Here is a 24077-nt window from a genome sequence, read left to right as displayed (position 1 = left end):
AACGACCTCCGGGGAGAGACCCTTCTCCTTCAGGACCTCGGTCTCAACAGCCAGGCCGTCAAAGCCAGCGACTGTAAAGCAGGATGGAATATCGGGCCCTGAGACAGGAGATCGTCTCGAAGAGGCAGACGCCACGGGGCGTCGACCGCCAGATTCACGAGGTCTGCGTACCAGGACCGGCGAGGCCAGTCCGGTGCCACAAGAATCACCGTGCTGCGTTCCGAGTGTAACCTGCGAAGGAACCTGGACAGCAACTGAATCGGTGGAAACGCGTACATCAGCCTGTACTGATGCCACGGGGCCACTAACGCGTCCGACGCGTCTGCCTGAGGGTCACGCGTCCTTGCCACAAACCTCCTCACCTTGTTGTTGAGACGAGACGCGAACAGGTCCACATCTGGAAGACCCCACTTCGCGCACAACATCTGGAAGACAGCCGGGTGGAGAGACCATTCCCCCTGATCCAGGGTCTGGCGACTCAGATAGTCCGCCTGGCAGTTCTCCACCCCTGGAATGTGAACCGCCGTTATCGCCGGGACATGAGTCTCAGCCCAAGACAGAATGTCGGCCACTTCTCGAGTCTCGAGCCGCTCGGGCACTCCTGGTGCACCCTTGGTGGTTGATGTAGGCCACCGCCGTGGCATTGTCCGTCTGCAACCGAACCGGGCAGCCCTGCAGCCGGTCCGTCCAGCGATGAAGACAGAGATTTATCGCACGCAATTCCAGAATGTTGATCGGAAGGGGGGACTCCCCCTCCGACCAAGTCCCCTGGGCGGACAGAACGCCCAGAACACCACCCCAGCCCGACAGGCTGGCATCCGTGGTGATTACCGTCCACGAGATAGGACGAAACGACTTGCCCCCGGACACCATCGGGGACTGGAGCCACCACAGAAGGTCTCTTCTGGTGCGATGACTCAACGAGATTAGAAGATCCAGAGATTGAGGTCGCCCGTCCCACATGGAGAGGATCTCCGCTTGGAGACCCCGCGTGTGAAACTGGGCGAAGGGAATCGCCTCGAAGGCCGAGACCATCAATCCCAGACATCTCATGCACGTCCGCAGAGACGAGTGCGGAACGTCCCTGAGGGACCTGACTTCCTCCTGAAGAGTTCTGAGTTTGTCTTCCGGCAGGAAGACCTTCGCCTGCACCGAGTCCAGAATCATTCCCAGGTAGGGAAGACGAACCGACGGACTCAGTGTCGACTTTGGAAAATTTATCGTCCAACCAAACTCCTGCAGAGTTTGCATCGTGACAGACAGGTCCTTCTCCAGACCCTGGCTGGTCGCAGACCGAACCAGAATGTCGTCCAGATACCCCAGGACAGAAACGCCCTGGGCCCTCAATAATGCCAGAACCGGTGCAAGCACCTTGGTGAAGACCCGTGGAGCCGAGGCGAGACCAAAAGGCAATGCCACGAACTGGTAGTGATCCTCCGCAATGGCGAATCGAAGGTACCTCTGGTGACCCTCGAAAATGGGGATGTGAAGATACACATCCTTCAAATCGATGGAGGCCATGAATTCCCCCGGAACCAGGGCAGCCACCACCGACCGCAGGGATTCCATGCGGAACTTGCGAACCCGCACAGAGCGGTTCAGAGCCTTCAAGTCCAGAATTGGACGAACCTTGCCCTCCTTTCTGGGCACGGTGAACAGATTGGAATAAAACCCCCGAAATCTGTCCCGATGAGGCACCGGAACCACCACTCCCTGAGCCCTCAGGTCCCGCACCGCCAGGTGCAGGTCCCGTAAACGCTCTGGAGACAGTTGAAGATTTGAGGGAAAAAATCTGCTCTCCGGCCGAGAGAGAAACTCGATCTTGTAACCAGATCGAACGATCTCCTGAACCCATCTGTCCCGCACGCGGGCCAACCAGGGTTGAAGAAAACCGAGCAAGCGTCCCCCCACCCCAAAACTGGGTGAGGGCGCCCCTTCAGGCCGCACTGTTATGGGCTGCGGATCCGGATTGACCGGACTTCTGTTTCCCAGACCAGGGCTTCTTCTGAGAGCCTTGACCTTTGAACGGTTTGCCCTTGTAGTGCGACCGAAAGGCACGAAAGGACCCCTGAGGGGGCCAAAAATTAGCATGCTTCTTCCCAGAAGCCCCCTTAGCCTTGGGGAAATGGGGCAAGAGAGTGCTCTTACCTCCGGTGATCCCCTTAATCAACACATCCAAGGACTCCCCAAAAAGGCGAGACCCATCATAAGGCAGATTGGCTAAGGTCTTACGTGAAGATTGGTCCACCGACCAACATTTCAACCAAACCAGACGGCGAGACAACACCGCCACGCTGTGCACACGTGCAGCCAACGGGGCTAGGTCCAAGTCCGCACCACACAGATACATGACACCCTGGTGGATTTGATCCACCATATCCAGGGTTGCCGGCGAGGCCGAATCGGCCACTAGGACGCGCCTAAGCATCTGCGTCCAACTTGCGACAGCCTGGGCCGCCATGAGAGAGGCAAACAGAGCCTTAGGGCTCTTTTACACGGGCGTTCAGTATGTCCGTTTTTCATCCCATCCGTTTGCGGATGAAAAACGGACATAATGTATCTCTATGTAAATACGGATGTCATCGGATGATCATCCTCTGACATCCGTTTTTTGTCAGTTCAGTTCAGTTTTTTTGAATGGAGGAGAACCCTATTTTTTCTTCCTTTCAAAAAACGGAACTGAAGCAAAAACGGATGTCAGTGGTGTCATCCGCAGACATCCGTATTTACATAGACATGCATTATGTCAGTTTTTCATCCGCAAACGGATGGGATGAAAAACGGACATACGGACCGGATGACACAAGTGTCATCCGTGTCCGTTACAAATAAAAAAAAAAAAGGACCTGATCGGGCAAAAAAAAAGGAACGCCCGTGTGAAAGAGCCCTAAAGCATAGAACCCGTAACAGAATAAGTATGATGGGCAAGAGACTCTAATCTCCTATCCGTGGCATCACGGAACACAGGGGAATCCTCTGCAGGAATCGCAGTGGATTTGTTTAAAACCGCAATTGCGTCATCCACTGGGGGTGGCACACACCACCTTTCATCAGTGGAAGGCGAAAAAGAATAACGCAGCTTGAACCTACTAGGTACAGCAAAAGGTTTGCGTAGATTGCGCCATTGTTCTTTAACAGCGCACTGAAAATCATCATTGCAGGGAAAAACCTGCGGCGTCCTGCGTTTTCTCTGCGTCCCATAAGCCGCCAAGGCAGCGGGGGGACACACTTCATCCTGCAAACGCAGCGTTTGTTTTATGGAAGCAATCAATTCATCCATGATTGCAAGCTCTTCAGGCGAGCCAGGGGGAGAATTATCAACCCCTTCAACTTCAGCCTTCACCTCGGACCCCACTAGATCCAGGGAGGAGCGGGACCCCGATAAGGAGGCCCCCGCCATAACAGCCCCATCACCTTCACCCTCAGAATCAGAGGAAAGAGAAACTCTGGGTCTCTTAGTAGATTGAGCAGCCACCAGCATCTGCACCTGAGCAGCAAGGCCAGCCACAATAGTGGCTAAATCCCCCCCTGGGGGGGAAACAGCGGTCCCCTGGCTTTCCACCAAGGCGGTAGGAAATTTGCCCTCCTGAGAATCCATTGCCCCAATAAAGGGTTAACTGCCCCTTTAACAAATGCCGGATAATAAAGGGTTAACTGCCCCTTTAACAAGCGCGGCGAGCGCAGCCCACCGCACTACACAAGCACAATGAGACCCCCACAGGGACAATAAAACTGACACAGGCAATGGATAAGAAGGATATAACCTGAGGAGACCCTCGCCGCTGCTGCTGCCTCGATCGGTGTATCCTGGAGAAGAGGAAGTGATGCGGCCAGGGCGCTCTATTAAAGCCTATGGGAGGCTACAAGAAAATGGCCGCCATGCATGTAGAACATGCGGCCGGAGCGAGTGTAGGCAAAATGGCGCCGTTTGGCGCCGAAACCGCCGCTCCACAGTACAGTAATGCACACATGTTATCCATGTATAAAAAAACATGTTAGATCGCCGCAGCGATCGCTGTATAGTGCCCAAACATGCCACAAACATGCCCCACAGCACACAGCTTCTCACACCGACAAGGCTGACACACATAGTGTCACACAGCTCCCCCCCCCCTTGCAGCCCACAGCATGCAGCCGAGTGATAGGGAGACAAACAGTGAGAACAGAGGCAGGTTACACAGTCCCAGACTGACACCCCCCCAGACAGACAGGTCCCCACATAGATACACTTACCTCACAATGGCGTGGGGGACCCGCACAGGCGAACAAGCCGCTGCACATGAGGCAGGGAGAGCCGCATACAAGACGCACAGAATGGGGATTAAGAAACCGCACAGCGTCCAGTGAGGTAGCCACCTCACCAATCATCCCTGCACCGAACAGGGATGGGTCGTTCATTGTGCCAGGAGCGTTACCTGGCTGAATGCTCGATGGCAGGCTGGGAAGCCACTGACCCACGACCTGCGACCAGGGGGATCAGCCCGAGACCCAGCCCGCATGATCCTCTTCATCCGAAGAACTAACTAATGCTGACAAAAAGAACAGCTAAGTAAAGGTAGAGAGAAAACTCAAACAAAAAATCAAAAAAGAAGAAAGAGTCTGGGGCACAAAGCCCCAGCACAGAGAGAGCCAGCCACTCCTGACAAGCTAGACATTAAAACTGAGATATGGTTGCAGGAAGTAGGAGGGTATTGACTGAGGGGACCACCCCTTGAGGGTGGGATATGTTAAAAGCTTTAATGTTAACATATTCTGTTGCCTAGCTACTCCTTCGGAGCAAAGTCTAATACCCCATATGTGACGAATATGAAGAGGCGGCGACTGTCGGAGGACATAAGAGAAAATAGGTTTTTATTTTCTTTACACATTTTCCAAAAACTTGTGGAAGAAAATGACATGTTTAAAAGACTCATAGTGCCTCGTGGAATATACATTGGGGTGTTTTCTTTCCAAAATGGAGTCATTTTTGGGGTAATTCTATTGTCCTGGTGTTCCAGGGCCTTAAAAAATGTGATAGGTACTCAGGAAATGAAATGTGTAATTTATGCCTTTAGAACGCCTGATGGTGCTACTTGAATGTTGGGCCTCTGTATGTGGCCAGGCTGTCTAAAAGTCTCACATGTGGCATTGCCATACTCAGGTGGAGTAGCAGAATATATTTTGGGGTGTAATTGCAAGCTTATCTATGCTATGTGTAAGAAATAACTTGTTAACATGACAATTTTGTGGTGGGGGGGGGGGGATAAGTAAAATCTTCATTACAACTTCATTCAACTATTGTGGGCAAAAAAATAGTGCAACTTCAAAAAACTCACTATGCCTCTTACTAAATACCTTGGACTGTCATCTTTACAAAAAGGGGTCATTTGGGGGGTATTTGTAATGTCCTGACATTTAGGGCCTCAAGAAATGAGGTAGTCAGTACCAAAGACATGTAGCAGAATACATCCTGGCCTAAAATTATGACGAATTTTGATTTTATTGGATTTCTTTTAAAACAAAATGTAGAAAATGTTTTTTTTTTTGCTTACATTGCATAAAATAAAAAGCCCATTAGTGAATAAATACCACCAAAAGAAAGCTCCATTTGTGTAAACAAAATGAAAAAAAAATTCATTTGGGTACAGTGTAGCATGACTGAGTAATTGCCATTCAAAGTGTGAGAGCACCGAAAGCTGAAAATTGGTCTGGGAAGGAAGGGGGTTAAAGTGCCCAGTATTGAGGTGGTTAAAGAACTAAAGCAGGGTGTCCAACCTTTTTTGACTTTCCTGCACCTGGAAGAAGAAGATTTTTCTTGGGCCACACAAACTATCAATAAGGATAGCTGATGAGCAGAAAAAGTGTGGCAGATCACAAGTTAATGATTACTGATATAATGTACCCGAGTATTGAAACGTCCTTTTTTGTAATATTTTATTAAGTAAATAAGGACAATATAAAACTAGTGTGATATTTGATAAACAAGCGCATCAATATTTAGTTTAATGGGTTTAGGCTGGCCATACATTATACAATTTTCTGTACACTGTTCTTGAAATTTACCTTCAACTATGTAGTACAAAGGCCATAAATCTAACAGAAAATGTAACATGTATGGCCAGCCTTCGTAACAATTCTCAATTAATTCTAAAAGTGCTCATCAGATATTTTGATTCCAATTTTGCCCTTTATGTGCTTCATCCTTGAAGATAGTTGCTCACAAATATAGGCACTGCCGATAACTGATGACATGATTGTGAAGACTGGGATTTATATCTTTGGGAAGATAAAACATAAAAGTGCAGTAAAGAGACACGGTCACATTTTTCTTCAGCCACCTCCAAGTGTAAATGTATTTAACAAAATGTCCAATGTGAGAATGATGCCCCCTCCACTCCCTCCCATCTTGAAAGGAAAACAGATTGAGGACATGCCCGCTTGGAGGAAGAGCAGATGCCTCTCTCTAGTCTGCCTGTGCATGGCAGTGGATGTAGTTGGATCATGGTAGCACACACACACAAATAGGTGTCTCCACAGCACCCTGCAAAGGTAAGGAGACACAACAGGAAAGAAGGGTGTAGCACTAACGAGACCAGACGAAGTAGAAAGAAAGGCAAGGCTTCAAAAATAGAGGAGCAATTAATTGTCCAAAGTCAGCGTCAACCTTTGCTGCTGAAAATGAAGAGTTTAATATTTGTTTTACACTTTGTCATGAAGGGGTTAAAAATAGAAAATGTTTCGGGCTCATGCACACTGCACCTCAAAGAAGCTGCTCCTACAGGCTTTTGAGCTTTCATTTTTTTTGCCTGGAAGTGTCTATGCACACTATGGCTTTAACCACTTCTGGACCGGAAGATTTTCCAGATTAATGACCAGGCCATATTTTACGATTCGGCACTGCGTTAATTTAATGGACAATTGCACGGTCTTGCCACAATGTACTTAAATAAAACCGATGTCCTTTTTTTCCCCACAAACAGAGTTTTCTTTTGGCGGTATTTGATCACCTGTGCGATTTTTACTTTTTGTGCCATAAACAAAAAAAAAAAAAAAAAGAGCGAAAATTCTGAAAAAAAAAAAAATTAAAAATCAAAACGTTTTAACATTTTAGGCCAATTTGTTTTCTGCTACATATTTTGGTAAAAAAAAAAAAAAAAAAAAAAAATCGCAATAAGCGTATTTTGATTGGTTTGCGCAAAAGTTATCGCATCTACAAACTAGGGGAAAGATTTATGTCATTTTTATTGTTTTTTTTTTTTTTTTTTAGTAGTAATGTCAGTCGGTGATCTGCGATTTTTAGCTGGACTGCGACATTGCAGTGGACAGATCGGACCCCTAACTGACATTTTTTACACTTTTGGGGGGACCAGTGACATTACTACAGTAATCAGTGCTAAAAATATGCACTGTTACTGTAATAATGACACTGGCAGGGAAGGGGTTAACATTGTGGGTGATCAAGAGGTTAAATGTGAGCCTAGAGGAGTGATTCTAACTGTGGGGGCGTGGCTTCTGAAATGACCATAGAGACATGTGATCCTATATAGAAGGATCACAGGGGCTCTATGATCATTCCAGGGAGAAGAACGGTTCTCTCTCAGCGGGGAACGATCGCGGCTGTCAGGCGGCAATCAGAGCCGCCTAACCCGTGCATCAGCTTTCCCGCTGCCAAATGGGAGCAGGAGCGCGCTGCAGGTGGCGTGCGCTCGCCAGCTGGCTCCCTGCTCAGGACTGATGTAGCCCTACGTCGGTTTGTGCAGGAAAGCCCCATTGCCACAGTAAATAGGCGGCTGGTCAGGAACCGGTTAAAGGGTTTACAGGCATATACTCTTACAGGCAGAAAAAAAAAAACACGCATTTTTGAGAGGAGCTTTCGAACAGAAAAGACTCTGAAGTGCCCAAAAACAAGCGAAAAAGCCCAAAGGAGCTTGAAAACACAAAAAAAAAAAAAAAAAAAGGAAATAGGAAAAATGAACTGAGGGGACGGTTTGTTGAAAAAAAAAAAAAAAAAAAAAAAAACAAACACCTGCTCAAAAAAGCTCAATAAAAATGTATTAAGCCCCCGTTCACATGCAGGCGACGCTACTTCGCACCGCGACCTCCGAGGTCGCTGTGCGAGCAGCGCGCCGCGACCTCGGAGCGGCCGCCACGGACTTCATAACATTGAAGTCTATGGCGGTCGCCTCCTGGTCACCCCAAAGAAGCTCCGGACCCTTTTTCTAAGTCGGAGCGACTTGTGTCGCTCCTATTAGAACGGGTCCGCAGCTTCCCTATGGGAGGCGACCTGTGAGCCCAAAAAAGTAGAAGCTTCTACAAGCTGAAACAAAAGCAGCTTTTTTTTTAGCTGCAATGTGCATGAGCCCCTTAGGCTGCATTCACATGTCAGCGTAAGGATCGTGGGCAGAATCGCCGCGATTCCGCCCACGATCCGGAAATCATTGCAAATCGCGGGACGCCTGTGCGTTGCCCGTGATTTGCAATAGCACCCCAAACGCTGAGCGATGTTGCCGCGATTTCCGCCTGCCGAATCGCGGTAACATTGCGCAAAAAAAAAAAATCGCGGGACGCATTACGCCCAAAAAAGTACAAGAGCTTCTTTGGAGTGTAATGCGTCCCGCTATTTTTTTTGCGCGATGTTACCGAGATTCGGCAGGCGGAAATCGCGGCAACATCGCTCAGCGTTTGGGGTGCTATTGCAAATCACGGGCAACGCACAGGCGTCCCGCGATTTGCAATGATTTCCGGATCGCGGGCGGAATCACTGCGATTCTGCCCGCGATCCATACGCTGACATGTGAATGCAGCCTTAGAGTTTGCTGTTGGCTATAGATTAGTAGGACTAGTAAACAGATATTCTAAAGAAATAATAGGTCATTCAGCCTCTTTAACTGACATGGTTAAATCTGCTTAAACCTATGAAAACATTAAAAATGGAAAGTCATATTAGGGTTACAAATCCAAAACAAGAAAATAAAAAATAATTGTTACCCTAAGAGGTCTTGACACCAGAAAATATGCGCTTCAGCATGCACAGCGACACGTTTACAGTGTGTTTTTCCTAAGCATTTGAAAGGGGTCGTCTGCTTGTATTTCCCCTGAAGTCACCAGCACGCATTTTCATGCATTTACATGCACCTGAATTGCGTACAGTCGCGGCTTGCTGCACTTTTTTCCACTGTGCTGCAATGGTGTGAATTTGAATGGGCTGCAAAACTCACTGAACGCTGAGAAAGTAGTGTAAGTGTTACTTTTCAGTACACACTGCCCCAAACCGCATGGTACTGTGGTACCATGTGATGTGCTGCCCAAAAACACACTGCATCTGTGAGATACATTTAGGCAGCCACTAATAATGACACCTACACATTCTCGCAAGAGCAGCGCATTTACCTGTGGTGTGGTGCGAGAAATGCGCACGTAATGCCCCTTTTCAGCATCATGTTTTGGTGTGAACTGGCCCCTGAATGAGCCCCAATACTTCAATTCCTCTTCAAGCAAAAACTGTACACAAAATGATAAGAGCACAAACAAGACGTATGTAACATCCCCTCAGGACACGTGCACTGGGCATCTAGGCCGTGCATTGACACACAATATACACTCAGAGATTTATGCCTGGAATGTAGGTATTCTGCATTTGGGGCATATGTCCATTTGGTACAGCACCCAGCCGCAGCACATCCTAACCTGTAACAGACCTGAACAGGGTGCAGGCAGCTGGGCTGGTACTTGTGCCTCCTTGGTGCATGAAACGCCAGGATAAGAAGTGCATGCAGTCTTACATCACCAAAAAGCTATGTTCACACACCATTGCAGGCCCTGCATGCCGCGCTTGCACGGGACCAGCAACCCATTAATTTGGAAAGGTCCTGGAACCTTTATTTTTCACAACGCCTCCGCACAGCAGTTGCGAGGAGCCGCATGGTGTTGTGGCTGCGTACGGTTGGTTTGCACTGTGTTTTCTGATGTGTGGGAAGTAAGAAGTAACGGCACCTTCATGTGCCTGCTAAAGAGTGGCGCCTTACAGCTGTCTAAATGCAATTAAAGATGATCAGCAGGGAATAGTCAATATTCTAACCATCTATGGGCACGGTGACCAAGTGGATCCTTCAATTGACATGGGTACAACCAGCATGTAATATTTTTACATGGCTATAGCCACTAAAAATAATCGTGTTTTCACAACTGGGAGGGCTCCCCGTGGCCCTACTGGGGTTGCAGGATAAAAAAAAAAAGGCCTCATCTAAGCCTTGCCTAACACACACTCCTGTATCTGCAATAGTATGAGCCTAAATGTCTATAGCCCCTGTACACCCAATCCTGGCATTTTTGTCCCCCTAAACAAGAATATCTCTCTGTACAGTGCCAAGATGCAGCATATGGCAGCCTGTCAGACTTCAACAAGGTGCAAACAGCTGTACTGAATGCTGTACTTATGCAGGGGCCCCCTTAAAGTAGTTGTAAACGCTTACATATACCCAGTGAAGTGACTGACCTCTAGTGATACACACAGATGAAACAAATCCTCCTTAATAAGTTGTACCTGTTTGTCGGCAGTCTTCTCTTTTCTACATCCATTCAAAGTGCTGAATTTTAAAGCTAATCTTAGATCAGAAACTCTGCAGAGTTCAGCAAGGAGAGCTCTGAGAGCTGAATGGAGGGAGGTTACACACCCCCTTTCACACAGGAACAGAGCAGAGGCTACCAATCTGCTGATTGGAGGGAAGGAGCACACCCACCTTCACACAGGAACAGAGCAGAGGCTACCAATCTGCTGATTGGAGGGAAGGAGCACACCCACCTTCACACAGGAATAGAGCTAAAGGCTACCAATCTGCTGATTGGAGGGAAGGAGCACACCCACCTTCACACAGGAATACAGTAAACCCTCCATTGCGGGGGTTACGTTCCGGACCCAGCCGCGAAAAGTGAAATTCCGCGAAATAGAAAAACCCTATTAAAATGCATTGTAGGCATGTTTATTTTACTGTCACTGTACGTGTAAAAGCATTTTAAGGTCTTTAAACACACTTTTAAAACAATAGAAACTCATTTAAACACATAAAAGATACTAAGAGACAGAGCAAGAGCTATGGAAAACACAGAAATATTTCATTTTTAATGATTTATATAGTAAAATAACATTACAAAAAAAAAAACGCGAATTACCGGGACCGCAAAAACTGAACCGCGATGGAGCGGGGGATTACTGTAGAGCTAAAGGCTACTAATCTGCTGATTGGAGGGAAGGAGCACACCCACCTTCACACAGGAATAGAGCTAAAGGCTACTTACTAATCTGCTGATTGGAGGGAAGGAGCACACCCACCTTTACACAGGAATAGAGCTAAAGGCTACTAATCTGCTGATTGGAGGGAAGGAGCACACCCACCTTCACACAGGAATAGAGCTAAAGGCTACTTACTAATCTGCTGATTGGAGGGAAGGAGCACACCCACCTTCACACAGGAATAGAGCTAAAGGCTACTTACTAATCTGCTGATTGGAGGGAAGGAGCACACTCACCTTCACACAGGAATAGAGCTAAAGGCTACTAATCTGCTGATTGGAGGGAAGGAGCACACCCACCTTCACACAGGAATAGAGCTAAAGGCTACTAATCTGCTGATTGGAGGGAAGGAGCACACCCACCTTCACACAGGAATAGAGCTAAAGGCTACTAATCTGCTGATGGGAGGGAAGGAGCACACTCACCTTCACAAAGGAATAGAGCTAAAGGCTACTAATCTGCTGATTGGAGGGAAGGAGCACACTCACCTTCACAAAGGAATAGAGCTAAAGGCTACTAATCTGCTGATGGGAGGGAAGGAGCACACTCACCTTCACAAAGGAACAGAGCTGAGGCTACCAATCTGCTGATTGGAGGGAAGGAGCACACCCACCTTCACAAAGGAATAGAGCTAAAGGCTACTAATCTGCTGATTGGAGGGAAGGAGCACACTCACCTTCACAAAGGAATAGAGCTAAAGGCTACTAATCTGCTGATTGGAGGGAAGGAGCACACTCACCTTCACAAAGGAATAGAGCTAAAGGCTACTAATCTGCTGATTGGAGGGAAGGAGCACACTCACCTTCACAAAGGAATAGAGCTAAAGGCTACTAATCTGCTGATTGGAGGGAAGGAGCACACTCACCTTCACAAAGGAACAGAGCTGAGGCTACCAATCTGCTGATTGGAGGGAAGGAGCACACCCACCTTCACAAAGGAATAGAGCTAAAGGCTACTAATCTGCTGATTGGAGGGAAGGAGCACACTCACCTTCACAAAGGAATAGAGCTAAAGGCTACCAATCTGCTGATTGGAGGGAAGGAGCACACCCACCTTCACAAAGGAATAGAGCTAAAGGCTACTAATCTGCTGATGGGAGGGAAGGAGCACACTCACCTTCACAAAGGAATAGAGCTAAAGGCTACTAATCTGCTGATTGGAGGGAAGGAGCACACTCACCTTCACAAAGGAATAGAGCTAAAGGCTACTAATCTGCTGATTGGAGGGAAGGAGCACACTCACCTTCACAAAGGAACAGAGCTAAAGGCTACTAATCTGCTGATTGGAGGGAAGGAGCACACTCACCTTCACACAGGAATAGAGCTAAAGGCTACTTACTAATCTGCTGATTGGAGGGAAGGAGCACACCCACCTTTACACAGGAATAGAGCTAAAGGCTACTAATCTGCTGATTGGAGGGAAGGAGCACACTCACCTTCACAAAAGAATAGAGCTAAAGCCTACTAATCTGCTGATTGGAGGGAAGGAGCACACTCACCTTCACAAAGGAATAGAGCTAAAGGCTACTAATCTGCTGATTGGAGGGAAGGAGCACACCCACCTTCACACAGGAATAGAGCTAAAGGCTACTAATCTGCTGATTGGAGGGAAGGAGCACACTCACCTTCACAAAGGAATAGAGCTAAAGGCTACTAATCTGCTGATTGGAGGGAAGGAGCACACCCACCTTCACAAAGGAACAGAGCTGAGGCTACCAATCTGCTGATTGGAAGGAAGGAGCACACCCACCTTCACAAAGGAACAGAGCTGAGGCTACCAATCTGCTGATTGGAGGGAAGGAGCACACCCACCTTTACACAGGAATAGAGCTAAAGGCTACTAATCTGCTGATTGGAGGGAAGGAGCACACCCACCTTTACACAGGAATAGAGCTAAAGGCTACTAATCTGCTGATTGGAGGGAAGGAGCACACCCACCTTTACACAGGAATAGAGCTAAAGGCTACTTACTAATCTGCTGATTGGAGGGAAGGAGCACACCCACCTTTACACAGGAATAGAGCTAAAGGCTACTAATCTGCTGATTGGAGGGAAGGAGCACACCCACCTTCACACAGGAATAGAGCTAAAGGCTACTTACTAATCTGCTGATTGGAGGGAAGGAGCACACCCACCTTCACACAGGAATAGAGCTAAAGGCTACTTACTAATCTGCTGATTGGAGGGAAGGAGCACACTCACCTTCACACAGGAATAGAGCTAAAGGCTACTAATCTGCTGATTGGAGGGAAGGAGCACACCCACCTTCACACAGGAATAGAGCTAAAGGCTACTAATCTGCTGATTGGAGGGAAGGAGCACACCCACCTTCACACAGGAATAGAGCTAAAGGCTACTAATCTGCTGATGGGAGGGAAGGAGCACACTCACCTTCACAAAGGAATAGAGCTAAAGGCTACTAATCTGCTGATTGGAGGGAAGGAGCACACTCACCTTCACAAAGGAATAGAGCTAAAGGCTACTAATCTGCTGATTGGAGGGAAGGAGCACACCCACCTTCACAAAGGAACAGAGCTGAGGCTACCAATCTGCTGATTGGAAGGAAGGAGCACACCCACCTTCACAAAGGAACAGAGCTGAGGCTACCAATCTGCTGATTGGAGGGAAGGAGCACACCCACCTTTACACAGGAATAGAGCTAAAGGCTACTAATCTGCTGATTGGAGGGAAGGAGCACACCCACCTTTACACAGGAATAGAGCTAAAGGCTACTAATCTGCTGATTGGAGGGAAGGAGCACACCCACCTTTACACAGGAATAGAGCTAAAGGCTACTTACTAATCTGCTGATTGGAGGGAAGGAGCACACCCACCTTTACACAGGAATAGAGCTAAAGGCTACTAATCTGCTGATTGGAGGGAAGGAGCACACCCACCTTCACACAGGAATAGAGCTAAAGGCTACTTACTAATCTGCTGATTGGAGGGAAGGAGCACACCCACCTTCACACAGGAATAGAGCTAAAGGCTACTTACTAATCTGCTGATTGGAGGGAAGGAGCACACTCACCTTCACACAGGAATAGAGCTAAAGGCTACTAATCTGCTGATTGGAGGGAAGGAGCACACCCACCTTCACACAGGAATAGAGCTAAAGGCTACTAATCTGCTGATTGGAGGGAAGGAGCACACCCACCTTCACACAGGAATAGAGCTAAAGGCTACTAATCTGCTGATGGGAGGGAAGGAGCACACTCACCTTCACAAAGGAATAGAGCTAAAGGCTACTAATCTGCTGATTGGAGGGAAGGAGCACACTCACCTTCACAAAGGAATAGAGCTAAAGGCTACTAATCTGCTGATTGGAGGGAAGGAGCACACTCACCTTCACAAAGGAACAGAGCTGAGGCTACCAATCTGCTGATTGGAGGGAAGGAGCACACCCACCTTCACAAAGGAATAGAGCTAAAGGCTACTAATCTGCTGATTGGAGGGAAGGAGCACACTCACCTTCACAAAGGAATAGAGCTAAAGGCTACCAATCTGCTGATTGGAGGGAAGGAGCACACCCACCTTCACAAAGGAATAGAGCTAAAGGCTACTAATCTGCTGATGGGAGGGAAGGAGCACACTCACCTTCACAAAGGAATAGAGCTAAAGGCTACTAATCTGCTGATTGGAGGGAAGGAGCACACTCACCTTCACAAAGGAATAGAGCTAAAGGCTACTAATCTGCTGATTGGAGGGAAGGAGCACACTCACCTTCACAAAGGAACAGAGCTGAGGCTACCAATCTGCTGATTGGAGGGAAGGAGCACACCCACCTTCACAAAGGAATAGAGCTAAAGGCTACTAATCTGCTGATTGGAGGGAAGGAGCACACTCACCTTCACAAAGGAATAGAGCTAAAGGCTACTAATCTGCTGATTGGAGGGAAGGAGCACACTCACCTTCACACAGGAATAGAGCTAAAGGCTACTTACTAATCTGCTGATTGGAGGGAAGGAGCACACCCACCTTTACACAGGAATAGAGCTAAAGGCTACTAATCTGCTGATTGGAGGGAAGGAGCACACCCACCTTCACAAAGGAACAGAGCTGAGGCTACCAATCTGCTGATTGGAGGGAAGGAGCACACCCACCTTCACACAGGAATAGAGCTAAAGGCTACTAATCTGCTGATTGCAGGGAAGGAGCACACTCACCTTCACAAAGGAATAGAGCTAAAGCCTACTAATCTGCTGATTGGAGGGAAGGAGCACACTCACCTTCACAAAGGAATAGAGCTAAAGGCTACTAATCTGCTGATTGGAGGGAAGGAGCACACCCACCTTCACACAGGAATAGAGCTAAAGGCTACTAATCTGCTGATTGGAGGGAAGGAGCACACTCACCTTCACAAAGGAATAGAGCTAAAGGCTACTAATCTGCTGATTGGAGGGAAGGAGCACACCCACCTTCACAAAGGAACAGAGCTGAGGCTACCAATCTGCTGATTGGAAGGAAGGAGCACACCCACCTTCACAAAGGAACAGAGCTGAGGCTACCAATCTGCTGATTGGAGGGAAGGAGCACACCCACCTTCACAAAGGAACAGAGCTGAGGCTACCAATCTGCTGATTGGAGGGAAGGAGCACACCCACCTTTACACAGGAATAGAGCTAAAGGCTACTAATCTGCTGATTGGAGGGAAGGAGCACACCCACCTTTACACAGGAATAGAGCTAAAGGCTACTAATCTGCTGATTGGAGGGAAGGAGCACACCCACCTTTACACAGGAATAGAGCTAAAGGCTACTTACTAATCTGCTGATTGGAGGGAAGGAGCACACCCACCTTCACACAGGAACAAAGCTGAGGCTGTCAATCAGCTGGAGATCCCACCCCTGGTCACCATTTTTCTTTTGGTGTCAGGAAACTTGTCAATAGAGGAACGAAGCAGCAGACAGAAATATCACATAGGCTGCTACTACACGTGAGGTCCAATCGGGCTTGCCTATCTGTTTTTCAAGTGAACCTGATTAGACTCTCCATTCTCCTTTAAGGAGAGGAGGATTTAAACATAATTGTGTCCATATACACCCACCTACCTCCAATATGTTTATGGATATTTACAAAGTCGGCCCTCAGCACTGTAAAGATCACAGTGCACCTTTACATTTCAGTGCCCCTAGCAATCACAGGCTCCTCCATCAAAATTACCACTTGCAGTCATGCGTCCCCCCCCCCTTTCCACTCTAATCACATTCCCCCTTTTACTCTGCTTCACCTGCACAGTCCTACATTCAGCAGGGCAAGAGGCCGGATTCTGCCTGTGTGTCCTTTCCAGGGTCTCATGCTCCCATAGCGATGTTCTCCTATCAGCTGCACATCTGGATCATAATTACCAAGAAAGCGATTACCTGCTTGGTAATATGAAAAAACTCCCGCTCTCTGTGCAGAGCTCCAGCTCCTCCCTCCACCTGCCCTGCTGATAGGATAACATTGTTGGCAGGGCAGGAGAGGAGAGGAGACACAGGCATAGCCGCATGGTGAGAGGTGAGCAGTGACCGTGGTCTGTGTTAGCCCTGTTCGGACCATGGTCACCGATAACCTCCCATTGCGTGGCCTGGTCATCAAGAGGGCACGAACCGGCCCGTGGGTTGGTGTAGGGTTGCCACCTCACCCCTTTAATACCAAACACATTAAATTACACAGATTCTAGTTCTAATTTAATGCAGGTAAGTACAGCTGCATGGATAATCGTAACAAAAATAAATAAATAACTATCTCAATTCAACCCCCCCAATCTTAATTCAGCATTTCCTTGATTCAGTGCCGGTTCACATTTGTGCGATGCGGGAAGGCTGCAAATATGCAGCGTGATCCCGCATCACATCCACACCTCTGGCAGTTCACACTGCCATATGCGATACGCAGGGGGTGTCAATTAAAAGTTAACGACACCCCCCAGTTGCGATCGCATATCGCAGTCCGATCTGCAAGTTCGCACAGAATCCGATCGCACTAGTGTGAACCACTATGCGATCAGATTCTGCTGCGAATAAAAAAAGCCTCATGTGCGTGTTTAGTGCGGATGCGGTGCGAATTCAGCCATACAAAGTGTATGGCTGAAATTCGCACAGCACATGAGAATACATGTAATTTAGGAGCAGTGCGCTCCGAATTACATGCAATCTCCGCAATCACACTAATGTGAACCCGTTCTAATAGGAGCGACACAAGTCGCTCCGACTTAGAAAAAGGGTCGGGGAGCTTCTTTGGGGCGACCTGGAGCGACCTGCATTGACTTCAATGTTATGAAGTCCGTGCCGGCCGCTCCGAGGTCGCGGTGCGAGCAGCGCGCCGCGACCTGTGAGGTCGCCCAGGGAAGTCGGATCGCCCCAGTGTGAATGGGGCCAGAACTATAAACACGTTTTACAATGTATCATTTAGTTCTTTTAGACCATGGGTGTCCAACCTTTTGGCTTCTCTGGTCCACATTGAGTGTAGAGAAATTTTCTCGGGCCATATATAAAATATATACTATAGTTAAGGTATAAAAGTAATAAAATACCGCCGCACCGTATCAGGAATACTGGGAATCAGTATCTGGAGGTTTAATTCTTCTGAGCGATAATAAAGGAACACTCTAACCACCATGACCACTTCAGGAGTCAGAAACACTGCACATTCTGGGATATTTACAGTTATGTACTGGGGGATAGTTTCACCCCTAGCACATGGGACTTAGACAGCCAGAAAATGTAATGTCCTCATTCATACATGTATGAACAAGGACATGACATATGACAAAACACAACTAGTTAATAAAAAACATATTGCAACAATTTACACACGCTAATGCACATACCTTTTCTACTTATTTTGCAGACTGCTGGTGGTTACTGCTGGTCATGCGGGTACTGCTGGAGGAAGCAGTGGCTGCAGTAGAGAGCAGAGCCGCTGCTTCCTGTATGGCTCCTGTCCCAGGCGGAGTGCATTTCATATCATACAGGAAGCAGCGGCTCTGTCACTGACTGCAGACATCCTAAGTCTCCCAGCTAGATCATCGCACGGCACTTGCAGCCTAGTGCATGCCCATCCAATGCAGCTTCACCAGTGCCCATCCAATGCAGTCTCACCAGCGCATGTCTATCCAATGCAGCCTCACTAGTGCATGCCTATCCAATGCTGCTTTACCAGTGTGTGCCCATCCAATGCAGCCTGATCAGTGCCCATCCAATGCAGCCTTACCAGTGCATGCCTATCCAACGCAGTCTGCAATGAAGAGAAAGGAGACCCGCTAGATTACACAGAGCGGGGATCAGTCCTGCCTCCTGAACCGGCTCCTATAATAGACGTCACCAATGTGCTGTCTATCATAGGAGCCAGTCCAGGAGGCGGGGCATGCTATGACCGAGGCCGCTGGGTAAGCAGGAGATCCCCGCTCTGTTTGTAAACCGGAGGCACGTGGCACTCGCCCCCCCTCCTCTCCGAGGCCTCTGCCTACAGTTAGTTGGAAGTCGCTGTGGCTGTGCCCCTGACTCGACTTCCTTCCTCCCCAGCAAAAATAAATAAAATTGTCAGGGGGCAATGGGCCGCACTGCCTGCGGTTCTGGGCCGCAGGTTGGTCATGCCTGTTTTAGATCAAAAGGTATGAACTTTTGTCTGTAAATGGGGGCAGTTTAACCACTTAAAGACTAAGCCTTTTCTAATACTTGTGGCCTACAAGTTTGTGTATTTTTTCGCTAGGCGGTCGTTGCAATATTTTGTGTCACAATTTTTTGGACATAAATACACTTTAACCACCTCCCTACCGGCCCATAGTATATATACGTCCTGAGTTTAAAGCTAAATACCGGTGTTATGGCTGCAGATAGCTGCCATAACCCTGGTATTTTTTTAAACTGCAGGCGATCGGCTTTCCGATAAGGGTGGTCACAGCAGCGGATTCGCCGCGAGATCACCCTCCAGGATGGCGGAAGGGGTGCCCCTCCCAGTCCTTTTCCCCGCTTACCGGACCCGGGGAAAACGATCGGGTCCCGGATCCTCACAGACAGGATGTCGAGTGAGGGCAAGCTTGCCCTCACTCGACTCTATTGTCTTGGAGGACCGGAGCGACGGCAAAACGTTGTTGCCGAGCAATCGGCTTAAAGGTCCCTTTTTTTTTTTTTTTCTTCCTTTCTATCTTTATTAGTGTACTTGTGAGATCTGAGGACTTTTTGACCCCAGATCTCACAAAAAAGAGGTCCTGTCATGCCTATTTCTATTACAAGGAATGTTTACATTCCTTGTATTAGAAATAAAATGATCAATTTTTTTTAAAAAAAATTTTGGAAAAATAAAAAAAAAAAAAATTAAAGCGCCCTGTCCCCGTTAGCTCGCGCGCAGAAGCGAACGCACACGGAAACCCCGCCCACATATGTGAACGGTGTTCAAACCACACATGTGAGGTATCGCCGCGATCGTTAGAGCGAGAGCAATAATTTGAGCCCTAGACCTCCTCTGTAACTCTAAGATGGCAACCTGTAGACATTTTTAAACTGTCGCCTATGGGGATTTTTAAGTACCAAAGTTCGTCGCCATTCCGTGAGCAATTTTGAAGCATGACATGTTGGGTATCTATTTACTCAGCGTAACATTATCTTTCACATTATGGAAAACAATTGGGCTAACTTTACTGGTTTCTTATTTTTTAGTTTAAAAAAGTGAATTTTTTCCAAAACAATTGCGTTTGGAAGACTGCTGCGCAAATACGATGTGATAAAAAATATTACAATAATCTCCATTTTATTCTCTAGGGTCTCTGCTAAAAAAAAATATATAATATTTGGGGGTTCTAAGTAGTTTTATAGCAAAAACAACTGATTTTAGCTTGTAAACACCAAAATGTCAAAAATAGGCCTAGTAGGCAAGTGGTTAAAATGAATAAAAAATAAATTAAAAAACACTAAAGAGTAAAGTTAGCCCAATTTTTATGTACAATGTGAAAGATGATCTTTATTCTAAGCCAAAAAATTGTGATTCTCATTTTATCCAGAATTGTGCAGCTCTACAGGTAAGGCACTAAGTGAATTTAATTACCACCTTAATCACTTGCCTACTGGGAACTTTTACCCCCTTCCTGCCCAGGCCAATTTTCAGATTTCAGCACTGTTGCACTTTGGATGACAATTGCGCAGTCATGCAACACTGTACCCAAATGAACTTTGCATCCTTTTTTCCACACAAATAGAGCTTTCTTTTGGTGGCATTATTCACCACACAGTCTTTTTTTTTTGCAAAATAAAGACCGAAAATAGTTTGTTATAAAGTTTTGCAAACGTAATTTTTCGCCCTTACTGATAGGCACTGTTGAGACTGCACTGATAATCAGTGCCCTGATTATCAGCGTACATGTCCCTTTTACAGGAGCTGGTTATCAGCTCTCTTCTCCTCAAAGTCAGCATGAAGAAAAGAGGGCCAATAACCAGCTTCCGTTTACCTCCGTGATCAGCTGTGATTGAGCACAATCGCACAGGTGATCAAATACCACCAAAAAAAGCTCTATTTGTGGGGGGGGGGGAAGAATTTTATTTTGGTACAGTGTTGCCCGCCTGGTTGAGCAGTTGTCAGTTAAAATCAGGAAAAATCCTCTGTTCTGAAAGTGGTTAAATCTTTTTTTTTTTTGGGAATGTTCTATAGCAGAAAGTGAAAAATATTGATTTTTTTTCAGAATCGTCGCTCTTTTTTTGTTTTTAGAGCAAAAAATAACCGCAGAGGTGATCAAATAACACCAAAAGAAAGCTCTATTTGTGGGAAAAAAAGAAAAATAATTGTATTTCGGTACAGTGTCGCATGACCGCGTAATTGTCCATTAAAGTAACACAGTCCAGAATCACACAAAAAAAAAAAAAAACAAACGGCTTGGTCATTAAGGGGGCAAAACCTTCCAGTCCGGAACTGGTTAATTGCTGGTTAATTGCTCCTAAGTTACGGACAAATTTGCCAAGCCCTGTGCTCAACACTCCAGCAAACGGTGAAGCATCCCAGTACAAGCGGTTGCGGCACATTTGCCAGCAAAAATAGTATTAAAAACAGGCAGCGAGGAAGCTTCACAACCGCTTCCTCATCATCTGTCAGCACCTGCCAACACGTGATCCGAACGCGGGATCAGCCTGGGAGGTTTAGACCAGGGATTGTCAAACTATGGCCCTCCAGCTGTTGCAGAACTACACATCCCATGAGGCATTGTAAAACTCTGACATTCACAGACATGACTAGGCATGATGGGAATTGTAGTTCATGAACAACTGGAAGGCCGTAGATTAAGGACCCCTGCATTTAGACGCAGGTCTAATTTATAACAAAAAAGACACGCTCTAATGCCTCGTACACACATTCAGATAATCGTACGACTTATCGTTCGTATTTTGTTGCATGATACTAATATCAAATTCAACAATGCATACTTATGCCCCGTACACACGTGCAGATTATCTGCAGACTTTTGTCTTCAGACTTACCTTTTCTATGTAGTGCAAGGGCCTGCCGGATTGCATACAAATTGAAAGTGTTTAGGTTTGACCTCATATTATATGGTTTTGGTAAGTCTGCAGACAAAAGTCTGCAGATAATCTGCACGTGTGTACGGGGCATTAGTGTATGATTTTTTTCGTACGATTCTGCGCTACGTATCAGATAGTGCAAAACAAAAACAATGGCAGCCAGGCCTTTTCTGGGTTATTTTTGTGTTTCTGATCATGCGTGGTCTTTGTCTATTGATTTTTAGCGGACGCATACTATACCGATTAAACGATTGTCGCTCGCTAGGCTATCGTATGACAGAAGTTTTCCTGTTTCTGATCATGCGTGGTCTTTGTCTATTGATTTTTAGCGGACGCATACTGTACTGATTAAACGATTGTCACTCGCTAGGCTATCGTACGGCAGAAGTTTTCCTGTTTCTGATCATGTGTGGCCTGTCGATCGATTTTTAGTGGATACATACTATACTGATTAAACTATTGTCGCTCGCTAGGCTATTGTACAACAGAAGTTTTCCTGTTTCTGATCATGCGTGATCTTTGTCGATCGATTTTTAGCGGATGCATACTATACTGATTAAACTATTGTCGCTCGCTAGGCTATCGTACGACAGAAGTTTTTGTGTTTCTGATCATGCGTGGCCCGATCGATTTTTAGCGGACGCATACTGTACTGATTAAACGATTGTCGCTCGCTAGGCTATCGTACAACAGAAGTTTTCGTGTTTCTGATCATGCGTGATCTTTGTCGATCGATTTTTAGCGGACGCATAGTGTACTGATTAAACGTATGTCGCTCGCTAGGCTATCGTACGACAGAAGTTTTTGTGTTTGTCCCTTCAGATTCTGTTGTGATCGGCTGTCGAAAGCTGTGTCCTAACGATCAGATTATCGTGCAATCAAGTGGAAAGCGATTTTTTTCGTATGATTTATCTGAACGTGTGTACGAGGCATAAGAAAACACAGACCTGTCACTTGAAGATCATGGAAGCAGATAGCAAACACTCCATTAGATTGTAAGCTCTTCTGAGCAGGGCCCTCTTAATCCTCTTGTATATGTACTGTCTCCCTCTAATATTGTAAAGCGCTGCGTAAACTGCTATGGAAATCCTTAATAACAACAATAATATTTGCCTTCCCCTTTTAAACATGAAGCACATTGGAGCTTTGTTGACACAAGAGCTCAGACAGGAACACTATAGGCTTGTTATGCCAGCATACTCTCCCTATGGCAAAGTTCACAGCAACAAATGTCAGCTCCGCACCAAAGGATGCCAGGCAGGCCGCTTATGACAAGGCGGATGGCACCTTGGCAGGCCTGTGGGGGCAGAGGAGGCTGGCTGTCAGTGTATGGAGCATCTATAGCAAGAAGCAGCAGGCACAGCTCAGGTCCCCTGATTACAGCAGCCAGGTTAGTAGGGGGGTGGGAATGATGCTGGGATGATGAGACAACCCTGTGTCAGGCCTACAGCAGCTCACTGTCACCCCCTAAAGGTGGCCTCCTCCTCCCACAGCCCTGTCTCCACCTCCGCCCGGTGCTGTCTTCTACCGAGCGTCTGTCTATTTCTCCCCTCAGCGCTGCACTCACATCCCAACACTTGCTATCCGAGCGCCCCCATTTGCTGCTTACCCGTGCTGCCCGGGTGATGCTCAGGTCCTTCATCACCTCCTCGAACGCCGCCGTCTCCTCCGCCTGTTTCTGATTGTGCAATGCGATTTTCTCACTGAATTTCCGCGGATTGTTTGAGGTCGCCATCTTCCCTCCTCCTCAGGATGCGCGCGCTCCCACCCTGGACGTGACGTCGCACCGAGAACGGAGTGGGAAAGGCACGTCACGGCGGGCGCGCTCCCGACAGGCAACCTCTGTCCCCCCGCCAGTGGAGGATTCTAGGAGATGAGGAACGCGTGTAGTTCTGTTCTGCCTGATAACACGGGGAGAACGGCCGACCAATGGGAGAGTGGCTCACAGAGTGGACCTTGTTTATGTCCATGGCAAATGATAGGCAGTGTTGCTGACCTACCAGATTGTAATTTACTGACTCCACATCCAACATTTACTGGCATCTCCAAAAGTTACAAAATTACAGTTTTAACCACTTGCCAACTGCGCACCTGCCGTACATATACTGCGGGAGGGTGGCTCTGCAAATCACTGTACCTGTACGGTGGTTCGAGGGAGCGCCCCCATTAGGCTTAAGGTGACCAGATTTTTATAATGAAATCCAGGGACTTTTTTTTTTTTTAATTGGCAAATGGAACAGGAATGCATAATACACAGAGCGCTGGGCACAGGAATGCATAATACACAGAGCGCTGGGCACAGGAATGCATAATACACAG

General features: G+C 47.2%; 1 protein-coding gene and 1 pseudogene across 3 annotated transcripts in view; both read right to left on the bottom strand.

Annotated features, from left to right (window-relative positions):
• The window catches only part of LOC309544510 (mediator of RNA polymerase II transcription subunit 31-A-like), a 43077-nt pseudogene extending 26326 nt beyond the window's left edge, over positions 1 to 16751 (bottom strand). The window contains exons 1-2 of the transcript in view: positions 16632 to 16751; positions 9370 to 9480 (exon numbers count right to left, since the gene is read on the bottom strand). The product of the transcript in view is annotated as a mediator of RNA polymerase II transcription subunit 31-A-like (transcript). The remainder of the gene's footprint in view (positions 1 to 9369; positions 9481 to 16631) is intronic.
• Positions 1 to 23549, bottom strand: part of CRTC1 (CREB regulated transcription coactivator 1) — a 310977-nt gene extending 287428 nt beyond the window's left edge. The window contains exon 1 of one of the 2 annotated variants that reach the window (XM_082263685.1): positions 23368 to 23549. In XM_082263685.1, coding sequence (XP_082119811.1) covers positions 23368 to 23493 — 126 coding nt within the window. In that variant the 5' untranslated portion in view covers positions 23494 to 23549. The remainder of the gene's footprint in view (positions 1 to 23367) is intronic. The other variant, XM_082263686.1, reaches the window with a different exon arrangement.
• Between the last annotated feature and the right edge of the window lie 528 nt (positions 23550 to 24077).

This window comes from Pelophylax lessonae, assembly GCF_965119305.1.
Source record: "Pelophylax lessonae genome assembly, chromosome: 1".
NCBI lineage: Eukaryota > Metazoa > Chordata > Amphibia > Anura > Ranidae > Pelophylax > Pelophylax lessonae.
This window is presented reverse-complemented; position numbering and strand designations above follow the sequence as displayed.